The following is a 14,058-nucleotide window of genomic DNA, read 5'->3' as shown; positions in this document are numbered from 1 at the left end:
GTCGGCATCAGGGTCAGACCTCCTCGTAAGTGAGAGCTCGGAGACAACTCGGCCGAGCTAAAATTCTTGATTTGTAAAGGGGGCTTAAGGAATACGTATACAGATCGGGCATCCGTCAACAATTTCTAGGGCGGGTATCGATATATCCTCTCACGACTCTTTTTCACTGAAAGGAATATAGAGGGCAAGATCCAAGACATCACAAACTCCTCCTATTAAAGTTGAACAAGGCTGAGAGACGGGAGAGTATGTCGAAAGAGGATTCTTGCAATCAGCCAATGATACCACAATACGTCTATGTTTTATGCCTGCAAGAATTTCATTACCGCGTACATCACTGAAAAAGTTGATATAAAACAACTTTTCTCTCTTTCTGTCGCTAGATCTGTGGACATGTTTTCATGTAGGTAAGTACGCAGAAATGTTTATAAGACAACTTGTTCCGTAAGCCGACGGGGCGATTTCCCAGACCTAGCCTTTGTAAACATGTCGTTGTTGAGTTTATAAACGTGCAGGGCCCGGCCCTATGTCCCCGCTAACAGACCAGGTCAGGGCCCGCAGATCCGTCACGGCCGCACGGATGTACAGTAGTCCGTTCATAACACGGCACTGGCGCATGTTGGGGTGTCACTTTTGGCTAGTGAATTATTACAACAGCAACAAAAGTGAATGGTAACGCATCGCCTAACATCCAATTTTCGAAACCGGTTAAAATATTTCAATGTTCCTATAAAAAACTGTTCAATTTCACTGGAGGGCAGGGGGAGAGGGGGCATAAATCGCGATGTTTGTGCTGTTTTGTCCAAACAGTCAACAGAGTACGACGAGAAATGAGAAATGCTTTAGAGCCGCTGTAATCTATTCGCCGGTATTCCAGTCACATTGTTCACGCGCTGGTAAACTGTCAACCGCCATGGGGACCAGGCGGCCCCGCTTCACCGATTTGTCACCCTAAGCAAAGTTAGTTTACTCACTGTGCAGTAGCAAAGTTTCATCGCGCATTGTATAGAATGTGACGTAAGGTTTTCTTGCTTATATAAAGAATTACAGAATTGTTGCTTTTAACCAAGAGGCTTGGAAGCTTTAATTTTGATTACTTAAGAAAACAAAACAAAAGCCGAAATGAGCTTAACGAAATCAAACAAACCGACCGAAATACTAGCATCAAGGTTAGGAAGCCTCAGTGCTAACACCTTATGATGCGGAAGTTAACGTTATGTTGTCGACAAACTGTTCCAGAACATTCCATTCATTTCTATGAAAAATGTGTCTAATGCTATTTTGAAAAACAGGTGAAAAAAGATACGTTTGACATACATAAATGACACGGCGACACTCGTATACGCGTAGCGTTTAATCAAATAAATACAAATACAAATCAATTTAACAAATCGAATGAATTGTCTTGGTGATGACTTCTCCGGGATGGTACAAATTGCTCCAAATGGATATTCAAAATTAGAAATCCCTGACGAGCAAATTTCAGCCAAACAGACTAAAGAACCATTTAAATGTCCCCCGGGACAGCCATGCTACTTCCAAATATGGTAGAGGCAGAACTCGAAGAACCACTTTTCTGCAATTAAATTACCTTTTTCCATATATGGGCATGCTCCTCGGGGATGTCCTCATTATTCATCAACCTTAAGACAATTCCTCACGCCATAAAGGAATAGTCGAACCTGTCATCAAAGGTAATCAATTTTACAGGCACACGTATTTTCCAGGCTTTTCGCACGCATGTGTGATCTGGGGTAAAGCGGAATTGACGGGAGGCCCACCGGAGCCCGCAGTCACACCAGGTGTGTTAAGACGGTTGTCTCTCTCATCTCCACCGCCCTGGGCACTTCTGTCGCCATCTTGGACAATTACTGTCTCTCCGTCCCGTGATTCCACGTCACAAACATCCTTGTTATTGTTCAAACCTGAGTAACCGGCAACGATCCGCCCTACGTCATCAGCTTTTTTCCACTCCCAGAGGGGAAGGTTTTATATTAGGGTCGCGGGCGGTTGTGATCCCAGTTTGATAGTTGGGATCGCGACCGAACACACGCAGACGTCACCCCGGTCCCAGCACCACCATGCCGGTAAGCCGTCTCTACGGTCAGGAAAACAGAAAGACGGCAGGACAAAAGCTCGCCCGAACCGACAGCGAGGAAGAACTGTCTGCCCTGTCAGACAGGAATTACAATCCGCGTTCCTCGGGCGCCATCTTAGGTGGAGTGCCGGGCAAGCGAGCCCGATTCCGGTCGCCGGGTTCCACCAACATGCAAGCCAACGGAACAGCCGCGGGAGGGGAGGACATGGCGGCCCGCCGGAAGGCCATGATGGCCGTCAAGATGGCCAACACGTTCATGAACTGTAAGAATTACGAGAAGGCGCTGAAGCACTGGACCGACGCGGTTGAGGCGTGCCCCACCTGTCCAGACTACCTGGCGGGGAGGGCCGGTTGTAACATCATGCTAGGCAAGTACGAGGACGCCATTATGGACGCGGTCCAAGCCACCGACTTCGCTCCGGACTGTATAGACGCATACTGCAGTCACGGAGAGTGCCTACTCGCTCTGGGACGTCCCAAAGAAGCCACTGCAGTCTACACCAAAGCCCAGATGCTCGAGCCGAAAAACCAGGCCATTTCCAGCGACCTCCGGGTCGCCAAAGACCTGATTCATTTACAGTCTTTCGCCGAGCGTGACATGGATAAAGGAGACTACAGACGGGTGTTGTTTTACATGGACAAAGCGATAAAGCAAGTCCCACAGTGTGCTAAATACAGGGTGTACAAGGGAGAGAGTATGGTTATGATGCGGAACTACAGCGAAGCACACGAAGTACTAAGCGAGGTTCTAGAGTACCAACCCCAGAATGTAGACGCTCTGTACGCCATGGGACTGTGTCTGTACTACCAGGGGAACATTGACGACGCCTTCGTACATTTTGAACAGGTGTTGGACATTTCTCCAGAGCACGAGAAGACAAATGCTGCCCTAGAAAAGGCCCAGGCGCTCGCCACGAAGAAAGAAGAAGGTAACGATGCCTTCAAGGCAAACAAATACGAGGAGGCGTTCGACAGGTATACGGAGGCGCTCGCCATTGACCCACTGATCGATCTGACGAACTCAAAACTGTACTACAACCGCGCCGTGGTCTGCGTAAAAATGAACAAACTCATGCAGGCCATCGAAGACTGCACAAACGCCATCAGATTGGATGAATCATACACAAAGGCCTACCTCCGGAGGGCCAAGTGCTACACGGAGATGGAACAATTCGAACAGGCTGTTTCAGACTACGAAAAAGTGTGCGAACAAGACAGAACGCACGAGCACCTGCAGTTTCTCCAGGAGGCGAAGAAGGCACTGAAGAGAAGCACGTCAAGGGACTATTATCAAATCCTGGGAGTAGAGCGGACGGCAAGTGTCGACGTCATCAAGAAAGCGTACAGAAAGAAGGCAAAGGAATGTCATCCTGACAAGAACGTGGATTCTAGCGAGGAGGAGAAAGCCATACAAGAAAAGAGGTTTAAGGAGATCAGCGAAGCGTACGGCGTGCTGTCTGACGCCGAGGAAAAACGGCGTTATGATTTGGAACAAGCCATGGAGGGGGTACAGGACGCTTTCGGCGGGTTTTCTAAGTTCGGAACTGGTAACGTACCACCCCAGACTCAGAGGACTGGTAGATTTGGACACAATGCTTACAACGCTAACCCGGGAGCTCAGACGGGGGCTAACCCCGGTGGAAGACAACGCTATGGGTTTGCTAGTAGAGGATTCACAAATAGTCGATTCAAGTTTCACCATGTATGACGCAACAATGGGGTTAGGGCTTGAAGTAGTAATATGTAACTGCTTGAGTATGCATACTTCCTGTCTAGAGCAGGTAACCACTTATTAGGATAGATTAAAGTACGGCTAGTTTTACTTGCCATGAAAGTAAGTCTGAATTCGTTGTGAAAAAGGTTCTTTTACCCGGAATTGCCTTTTCTTGCCCGAAGACTCGTTTTGCTCTCAGTCGCTTTTGAAATTGTAATATTGGTGAAAGGTCCTGGCAATGACTTATACAGGAAGTATCCTGCCCTCTGTTTTCTTTCACAAAATAATATATTGAAAGCCATATTCTATTTCATTGTTGTATGCCTGAAGTAGCAGACACATGGGCACGTGAACAGCGCTGATATGTCCAATGTTTTCTATGCAGGTAATATAGTTTAATACGAGCTTGTGCTTAATACATATCTGTTCTATGAACAATCAATGCTATTCTAAACAGTAGATTTTGTACTGGTGGGGAACGGTGCAACGGGTGGGTTATGGTGAATAAAGGCCTCTATCTTCTCGATTATTGAAGAGTCTCAGCTATTTTCTTACCTATAGAATAAGACAATCACAATGAAAATGATCTTTATTGCATAGTCTTGCCAAACTAAATGGGCTAAATGCATTGAGTTAGACAACTAAAGTAGAGGTGTAAAGAGGTTATATTTTATATCATCTAAAAACTACAAGATGAGATGAAACGTTAGATGAAATGGTAATTATGTGAAACTGTACCCGTGTTTTTGAAAAATAAAGCATCACCAACGTTTGGCAAGAGAATAAATCCAACTTGGATGTAATGATATGAAAATACATTGGTAATAACAGGTACATCACCAAAACATGACAGTGATTTCGCAAGAGTGCATGATTTGCAGTTTCTAAAAGTGTCGACACAAAGATGTCGGCCACAATTATGATTCATTCACCATAATTGGTGTCGTTGTTAGGATCATTTCCCGTCAAAGAAGTGGTCAAATTATAGGCGTTGCTTTTCTAGTTCCGCCGATTCTCTGGGTATAGTGGTCTTAATTACTGTTTCCCCCCAGAGATCATACCTTTGAGACAGGTTCCCATTCTGAGATATGCAAATCTATTTCGCTTATCTTCTGCTGTGTCAGCTGGCCAGATAAGTATACGTAATGCTCCGAGAATAGATCATTGTTACATTTTACATGCAATTTGCATTTTACAGACCTGAGATGATTTGGACAAAATGACACGAGTCTAAGCCCAGACATAAGCCCTATATGACTTTCTCCATCTCCTGTATTGTACTAGTATGTTCAAGGGCCTTCCGAACGACATTGTCATTATCAATTCAAAGTGATATTACTCATGCCACATCACAAAGAGAACTGTTGTACCTAAAGACGGAAGTGGTTTGCAAATTCATGGAAAGCAGGAAATACAGGGAAATACCTATCCCCCAATTGGGAGAAAACAAACATGAAAGAATTCCACCAATTTAAGTGACCGAATGCGTAACCGAATGGCCAGCATGTTACAGAAAACTTTCTCAGCAATCTTAAAATCCTTCACACACCATAGCTGTTTTAGCTTCTATATTCGATCGCTAAGAAATATTGGCTGGGAGGGAGGTCAGGTGGGTCAAACGAAGTTCCTGCTTGTGAAATGTCACCTAGTTTACATGATTTATACCCATGCCAGACATCGGCGGGTCTTTCGGTTCACCATTAGTTCAGAACCACCTGAGCGGAAAATCTTGGCAAACGTCTCAAACCGGAGGTGCCATTGTTCCAGTTCATACCTCTGCAGCTGTGTAAGGAGCGAAATGCAGGCATTTTCAAGGAAAGTTTGTTCAGTTGGACCCCAATGAGCATCTAAGCCAGTTTTTCTCTCCCATTCGTGTCGCCATACTTCTTTCTTAAGAATTTTCCTCCAAGAACCCCTATTGAACCACCTGGCTACCTTATGTATGAAATTTGGCCCAGTAAAACTTTGAAGGTGCGTCTGTTCCCTACAAACTCCAACCTTTGCGTTAACATTTGTTTATAAGCAACGGGGGAGAATCATAGAGTAGTATGTTGTTTAATTGTACGTTTCTGCTGTGATAATTTTAGATGGTACTTTTGTAACAAAACAGGACAATGCATGCCCCGCGGCACAGACCTACTACCTGTCACGGCCTGGGCACGTTTCCACACACGTGCAGCTGCACGTTTCACCGCCAGGTGGAGTCCTGCACCTGACGCCGAACACTAGTACTCCCACCATCAAACGACCTAGTTTTGTCATTCTGTTTTGTAATTATCTTTTTTTAATGTCCATATAAACGACTTGCTACTGTTCACAAAAACAATCTGAAGTGGGCTACCCCAGACTGAGGACCAAGCATGACCGACTCTGTAGTTAGCTAACGTTAGTCTAGTAGTGCAATGTGATAATAATAAATCAAAGAATCAAATACTAGTACTCCTAACCAGCCTGAAATCATTTTCAGTCCCCTTGATTTTGAATGGGAATCCTATCGAGCACCGAAGGCATGGCGTGACGTTGCGCGTCATTTCTGGGGGGTCTGGGTCCCAGAAAATTTTTAAATCAAGACCCTCTGAAACACCATTTCCTGCATTTTGAGGTGCAAATTTTGCTTGTAGACTAAGCTGTTCAATAGTGTTGATTTGGTGAAGAAGAACACATGGGTTTCGGTTTTTTTATATCTTTACATATCAATTTTTGTCTGTCCCATGGGACGGAATGGGGGAATTCATTTTTCAGTCCCCAGCTGCAAAATTCCTTCAAAGGACTGAAGGACAGGTGTTGGCTACAACCCTGCTCCTAAAAAACAGTGACTTGTGCCACACAGTTTCCACCCTGGCCACCAGAGATCAAGTTCGACGGAGAAGGAACGAATGATACAGAATATCAAATCAATCAAATGGTTTATGGCTCATGCAACGTTGCGTATACATACATACATCTTATTTGCCATGGTCTTCATTTTGTACTTTACTTTTCAAAAGGGTTATCTTTGATATGGTATGCTACTTCTCTTGTAACGTTCAGTTTTGGGTCTGACAAAGTCTAGTTGCCCCTCTCAGCGCCCGCCCACTGTTTGCGATAGCCCAGCTCAAAGTGACAATCACTTTACGACAGGAAGATTATCTGATTTTAATGTTTTATTCTTTTGTGTTATTCGACCGCCATGCCACTGTCAATAAAAGTTTTGGAAGCGTCTATATTAAAGTCATCAAGTTGTTAACACATGTCAGTCCTCTTGGTATGTATATACAAGCAATACGGTCGATAATCAATAGGTGGCGTGATTGTCTACAAGTAAAAGATTGAGACAAATAACCACACGATATGAAAAAAATTGAACTCATTCCATTTGACAAGTTGCAAGTTAAAGCTATCCGTGAAGTTTATGAATGAAGCACTGCGTTCTGTGAATGTAGTATTTAGCGCTTTAACGTTTACAGGTAGCTTAACGTGCATAATGAGCACATGGCGGATATCATACAGATCACAATGATTATTGTAATTTTCCAACGAATATTTCATCACGATGCTTTTTCTCTTTCTTTCCCATACGGCGTCATTGTTATGTTGAAACGTCAAATATCTACATGTACCATTTGTCATACCAAGCACTAATTGTAAGTTACTAACTATTTGTCAGAGAAACATAACATTACATACTCTCCAAGCAGAGGTGACCACGAGACATCGAGAAAACAGCACGAAATAGAAATAAAGCCCGATAAAAACGCCTGAAAACGTTTAAAAAACAGCCGGAGCCTAACCTCTGTTTGGAGACTGGTAGAATATACAAGCAAGACAGAATAGGGAAAGGAAGATGGTAGAATGTTTTACGGCGTTTTCAGCGTAGTAATATCGATATCATTTCACCCGCGACTTTTACAAAGTATCTCCGCGTTTTAAATAGTGCGCACAGCAAGTCAAATTGTTCTACACAATAGGACTTCTGGTGTGTCACATACTTACCCATGCCTCATCAATAATTTCTGAGTCTCCATTGTTCCCTGGAGCCCAGGAGATACACCTGTATGGAGTATAGAGGTGAGAGGAGGCGGCACTGCACCACCAATCACGCTTCGACACGGCCGTCATGACAAAGAAATGTAATATTGCAGGTATAAAAGGGAGGAATGATCCTCAACTGTATGCCGCTGTCCCGTTCACTGCTGAACAAATATATAAACAGCAAGAAACTAGTGTTAGAAATAATTCGGTGCCACATCGATATAACGTTTCACCCATGCATCTTTTGAGTGGCTGAAAGTCTTCAGACAAACATAGGAGAGGTCTTGGAGAAAAGGCTCGTCACGTAGAAGGCGTAAAGCGTGCTGCAAATAACTGAACAGGTAAACTTTGTTTTGTATCATGAAAGATGTCTGTCGTGATCACAAAAATAGCATTCCACAACACTACACTGCAATGCATTTTACACGTTGTCCTTTATTTTGCGTTGTCAGAAAACGTGTTAGTCTTGATTCTTTCCTGACGAAACCCCCTCTGACCCAACAGGTGTTTTGTTTACCTACATTTGATGTTGACACACAGCAAGTCAGCTCATGAATATTTAATTAGCTTCGCCAAGATGGCGACGGGGCCATCCCTGTTGCTGGTCTGCCTGCTGTGGTGGGCAAGCCAGGCCCTTCTGGCCGCCGGCTGGACACACTGGGTCGTCACCGAGGACGGGAGGATACAACAACAGGTGAGGGACACGGATATGTCTTTGTCTTTACGCCAGGATCTCAAATAGCCTCTCTAACATGTGCGTTTGGGGCGATCTCGTATCACTGGGAAGGGGGTGGGCACAACTCAGTGCCAGTTGAGTTACCGACTATTCATTCTTCTGATAAATGCCTGCAGGCGATCGCTTCCAGGTGGTCACTTGTTCCGTGCTTAGAATGTACAACAAGTATCCTCCACATGGCACACAACCATCCAGGTAAAGATCACCAACAGAAATTATACGGACGAAAAATAGCAGACGACACAAACTAGAGTTGTTGCCATCTAATCATTTTTGCGCCCCCCTCCCACAACACGACAACTCGACCTGACCAAACAACAACAAAGTAATTTGCGGATATCGTTACCTATGTATTCTCTGCTGCCAGAGTATTGTAACGTTACACTGAAAGAGGAAAGCGAACGGTTTTATTTCCCCAGACATAACACGCACGTTATCTCTGTGTGCAATCTTGGTGAACTTTACACTGCCAAGGATTATGCCTTGAGAAATGAAAACACTCTAGAAGTTAGCCTCCATAGCAGGCTCTCTATGGGCTTTTTTGGCACTTTTTGTACTGGGTCGCTGATTGCTGGCCTCTCTCATAGCCCATAGAGAGCCTGCTATGGAGGCTACTAGAAGTAGTGCTGATTCAGAAGTTTCCAACTGCTACAATTTTATAGCCTCTACCAGGCTCCGTGGATTACATACATACTCATATGGCTGGCCGACTCCCCTAGCGTACTCTATTTGTACAATTTCTACAGTTAGACCAACAATCCACGGAGCCAGGTAGATATAAATATAACGTTAACATATTTACAATTTACAAACAACATGTTGTTTTGATCTGGTGTTTGTCACATCAGTTGAAAGATATGTCAATCTATGTATTTTTGCAACAGTATGTCATTCGCTGTGCCAAATTTTGCATACATGATGGTGAAGCCAAATTCCATGCATAGTTACATGGATGTTTATGTGTTGTTTTCGTAATTGTGAAACAATAGTGTTTAAATGGACTTAAAATAGGTCCTCCAACAGTTTGATTACTCAAAAATTATGTGCCAATCCATGAAAGTTGTAGTCATTGTTGTCAATATCCTTTTCCTCTGCCCTGAACCTGTTTACAAAATTACATCATGGCACCACATCTACCTGGTAGACTGATATAGAATTGAGACAAAGTCATCATGAAGCAGACTCTACTCTTAATTAGTCTAATCAACATACTCAGTTGAAAGATATGTCAAATATGTTTGTAAATCCTAAACCTCCTATTGATGTACCATACACTTATGATCAGTACCAGTCGTCTGTCAGTAGTAAGAGTCTGCCAAACACTAGTTACCTTGTAAGAGGACGACTTTTATAATATAAGTTCAAACTTAATCAGTTAATGAAGAAAGGAAGCAGTACAACCAAACCAACTAAGCCTGGTACTTCAGAAGTCATTCAATGCAAATAGCTGTTTATATTCTCTTGTGCATTGTGAAAAGTCCTTGTATAATTATCTGGGTAGGATGGGCAATTCCATGAGAATAATGTCACCTTCAGCTGATGACATTTACTGAAAGACACAGGCAGATGCACATGATACCATGTCCTTGGCTATGGTGTGAACGAGGTGAAAAGGCGTCTATGTTTATAAACGTTACTGAAAACTTGGTGTCTGCCAAGTGCCAAATGTCAGATTCTGTGCTGTGTTGTGAATATATCTGTCTGGTTAAGTTCAACAATCCTGTTCCTCAGATGTGACTATGCATCAGAATGAATACATGGTGTAAATGTGTGTAATGCTTACACTCTTGATTAAGTTCTTTCTCTTTTTGATTGGATGATACAAGCACAGACTTCATGGGACTTAGTTTTTTTTTAAAGTTTGAAAGTCATTCTAATTTCTAGACATCCTAGCCATCATACTGTATACACACGTTTTAGAATTGAAGTGTGTAATCCTTAATGATATGCTCAAGGTGTGGCTCTACATAAATAAAGTTAAACATGGGACTTGCAGCTTATATCAAAGTGTGCTACTTAAGTATTGAATGAACAGAAGGAATACAACACCAATATTCAAGACTAAGAGCTCGAGGTATCAAACCCAAATTTTTCCACATGCCAAGTGTTGCAATTACTGACCCAGAATGCAATTAGTCTGACAGGCTGCAAATTAAGTTTTGATCCCATCCAGCCCCAGCATATATAACAATAACAATAGCCTTTTTGTACAGTACAACAAATGCTATGATCTAATCAAGTGAAGTATATAGTAAGCCCTGGCCTTGAATAACCTCGGTATTGTTGTGTGGATTCCTGTTGCTTATGTCAGACTGCCACTTCGCTATTGTTGATAATCCAGCCCTGGCAGACTCCCATACAAACATGCGCTAACATCCGCAGCACTTTTCAGCTGCTGTCTGTGTCATGTCAGGTCAAGGGTTGTTGTGCCACTTCTATATCCAAAATATGGACTAAAAACATTGTCTGGTTTTAACCAGAGTTAATGGCAATATCAATGCATATCAATATCAATATTCAATGCCTTTACCAATTGTGACCTTTAACTATATATCCAGCAAGACTCCATAACTTTCTGTTGCTCATAACAAATTGTAAATGCATTACCTTGAAGTAAAGGAATTAAAAAAAGTTTGACAATTTAACATCAATAGCTGAAAAAATCTCACTATCATAGAAACATACAAACCAGAATATATAATGCATATATAAATGGTTTTGTAGACAGAAAACATGTTGAAGTTACACATGCCAAAATATTCTTGATGTGAATTTAAGTCAATGCTTGGAAAAGGGCCCAATTGCAAAGTGTTATTGGTATTCTTACTAATCTTAGCTCATACATGAATGCCTAATGGCTGGCTCATTTACTAGATGCAGCACACATTGATCATTTATCAGTTGTGTGTTAGTTTGTTCATCTCTGACTCAATATTGTCAGATTGTATGGTATTTGAGCTGAAATGGATCTACCGTATTCTGCCTTCCAACACGTCTTATGCTAATTTTTGTTTTTTATTCTTCCTACCAGTTTGAGTCTCCGCTGAACATCAAACGGACGGATGACCTGGTGATGTTCATGCGCCAGGCGGAACGGACGGAGCAGATCTCACAGATGCAGAAGGACCTCCTGGCGCAGAAAATCCACATAGAGGAGACCGAGGACAAGGTAGACTCAAATCCTCTGGGTCTAGCCATCAGTTTGTTCAGAATCAAGTTTCAGAATCAAGAAACATTTTTCAAACATTTTTTTTTTCTTGTCCTTATAGCATCTAGGCTTGGAGCTAACTGGCAAAATACGCCATTCATCCAGTATGGTATGAGAACCATTTTAGAAGCATATCCACACATAATATTCTAGATCGAGTTTTGAAAAGAAATACACTTTGCTCACTCACTCACACTCACTATCTGTTGTTTGCTACATGTCTGAATACTTTGAAGTTCATGACTGTCTGTGTTAGACCTTAAATCCTCTGTTCACAGTTAGTAGTAGTCTATTTGTAACTGGTAAGACCTGGTGGGCCCTGTGCAAATGCAGGACAAAGAAATATTGCTGACATGCTAAAAGAAAGAAAAGTCGCTAACTACGAAGGATTTCGAGATGATTTCGGTCATGTTGCTAGTTAACAACCCCGACAGACCCAAACTATTCTCTGTTTAAAGATTTCGTTTATCAATAGATTTTTGAATTCAAAAGGAACATCATCATCATCATCATTCATCGGGTTTTGTACATTAGACAAAGTTTTTCCAGTATGACATGTTATTCATGGGAGACATTAGAGCAGACCCTGACAATCCAATGTCTCTTTCTATCATTGTCTGTAACGTTATGTTTGGCTAGACCAAACAAAAGGAACATAATGAAATAAAATTCTATATATTTCAAGTTCAAATTTGGCATGCCTCCCCTTTTGGTTCTCTCCTGGCGTGCCATTAATGTCTTTGTGTTTTGGACACCAGACAATGTGTCATACCCAACCACCTGGTGGGTCATTGTGTTTGAATGGGTGTGGCACTCATTACTCAACAGGAATTCTACAGGTGGAGGTGTGAGCAAGGTTGATACATAACATGATGCTTGAAAATTTCTCAGTCAGAGGAATTATCCTGATTGTACACTGATTTTTCAACACATACCAAACCAACTAAGGATAACTGCATTATCTATCTTATATTGTTCTAATTCTAAAGTCATTTTAGCTTTCATTGACAGATATGATATAGTGGAGTTACAAATGAGTTTTGTCTCATCAAAGATAGCTAGGTTGACACCTGGTGCTTAAAAAGTTCTCTGAGATATTACCCTGGTCATACGGTAATTATTCCAGACACGCAGAACCAACGATAAGAATTGCATGACCTATCCTATATATTGTCCCAATTCTACAGTCAGGTTTCTTTCGAAAAGTTTCTTCGACAGACAGCTTTAATTCATAATTAAAGGTACAAGCTGCTCTGCAAGTTCTGCCATAGTCACACCACCCTTCAAGGTTGTTTATACAAAAACAAACCACCCAGTTGTTAGACTGTACAGTGACTCATTGTTATGCTGTCCTCACATGTATGTACCTCAGTCCTCAAGGCAAAAGGCACATAGAAATAGTTCTAAATGTTTGTACATTGTTGCTGTTGACATGTGTAAGGTCCTTTGACTGTAGTTCGTAAGTACATGTAATGCTTGTTCACCTTTATCTGCGGGGTAACCTATATCCGTTGTTAAAAAATCATTTAGTATTCAGGGATATCAAGTCGACGGACGGTAGTTTCAAGCTACAGTATGTTGAAAATTCGAAACTATTCAAGTAACTATTAAGGTACCGTCCATCGACTTGATAACCCTAAAAAGGCTAAATACCCTATTTATTATAAAAAGGGATATAATTATAAGCAACCCTGCGGATAAATGTGAACTAGCGTTAGTACATTATACAGAACTAGAGGGCAAATTGTTATGTTGGGGACTCAATTGGAACCTTCATACTCACAAAGTTACAAAGCTCACTACTTCTGCCTAAAAGTCTTAACTTAAAAGTCATCAGAATGAAAAATTAAGAAAACAAATTAACAGCATGGGATCCCCAAACAATGGGTGGGGCAGAGATGCAAGGGAGACAGTCCTGAGATAAACAAATATATATTCTCACAGTCATTAAGGTGTTTTCTTTTATTTTTTCAGGAAACGAATTTGGAGCAAACCTTTTATAAAACCGATCCAGACTGCCGTGCAGCTAAGCGACAGCTGACAGACTTTGACTTGTACATCAGCACTGTGTTACCATTGGAGAACAAAGGCATTAGGTGGGTAATATTAGTGTTATCACCCGTGTGTATACTCAATAAACACTGGTCATTATTGTTAAGAATATTACTTTGGCGATGCCATTTGGGCTTTGACATGTACCTCACATTTTGTGCATTACAGTTCTGAAAATATTGAAAAAATTCCACAAATGCTTTCCATATGGAATGGGTTTGATGCAAGCAATGAGCCCT

At 42.0% G+C, this 14,058-nt stretch overlaps 2 protein-coding genes across 6 annotated transcripts in view; both read left to right on the top strand.

Annotated features, from left to right (window-relative positions):
• The first annotated feature begins 1,347 nt into the window (after positions 1–1,347).
• Positions 1,348–4,341, top strand: LOC118413338 (dnaJ homolog subfamily C member 7-like). Its single transcript, XM_035816673.1, has one exon. It carries the CDS (start codon positions 2,082–2,084, stop codon positions 3,804–3,806), a length of 1,725 nt encoding a protein of 574 aa, XP_035672566.1. The 5' UTR covers positions 1,348–2,081; the 3' UTR covers positions 3,807–4,341.
• A 3,691-nt stretch (positions 4,342–8,032) lies between these two features.
• LOC118413336 (tetratricopeptide repeat protein 17-like) overlaps positions 8,033–14,058 on the top strand; it is a 27,392-nt gene continuing 21,366 nt past the window's right edge. For 4 of the 5 annotated variants that reach the window (XM_035816668.1, XM_035816669.1, XM_035816672.1 and 1 more), the window contains exons 1-4: positions 8,033–8,164; positions 8,328–8,517; positions 11,591–11,728; positions 13,742–13,863. In XM_035816668.1, the coding sequence (XP_035672561.1) occupies positions 8,350–8,517; positions 11,591–11,728; positions 13,742–13,863 (428 nt within the window). In that variant the 5' untranslated portion in view covers positions 8,033–8,164; positions 8,328–8,349. The remainder of the gene's footprint in view (positions 8,165–8,327; positions 8,518–11,590; positions 11,729–13,741; positions 13,864–14,058) is intronic. The other variant, XM_035816671.1, reaches the window with a different exon arrangement.

This window comes from Branchiostoma floridae, chromosome 4 (assembly GCF_000003815.2).
Source record: "Branchiostoma floridae strain S238N-H82 chromosome 4, Bfl_VNyyK, whole genome shotgun sequence".
Lineage (NCBI taxonomy): Eukaryota > Metazoa > Chordata > Leptocardii > Amphioxiformes > Branchiostomatidae > Branchiostoma > Branchiostoma floridae.
The sequence above is the reverse complement of the archived record's forward strand: the minus strand, read 5'-3'. Positions and strand labels throughout refer to the sequence as shown.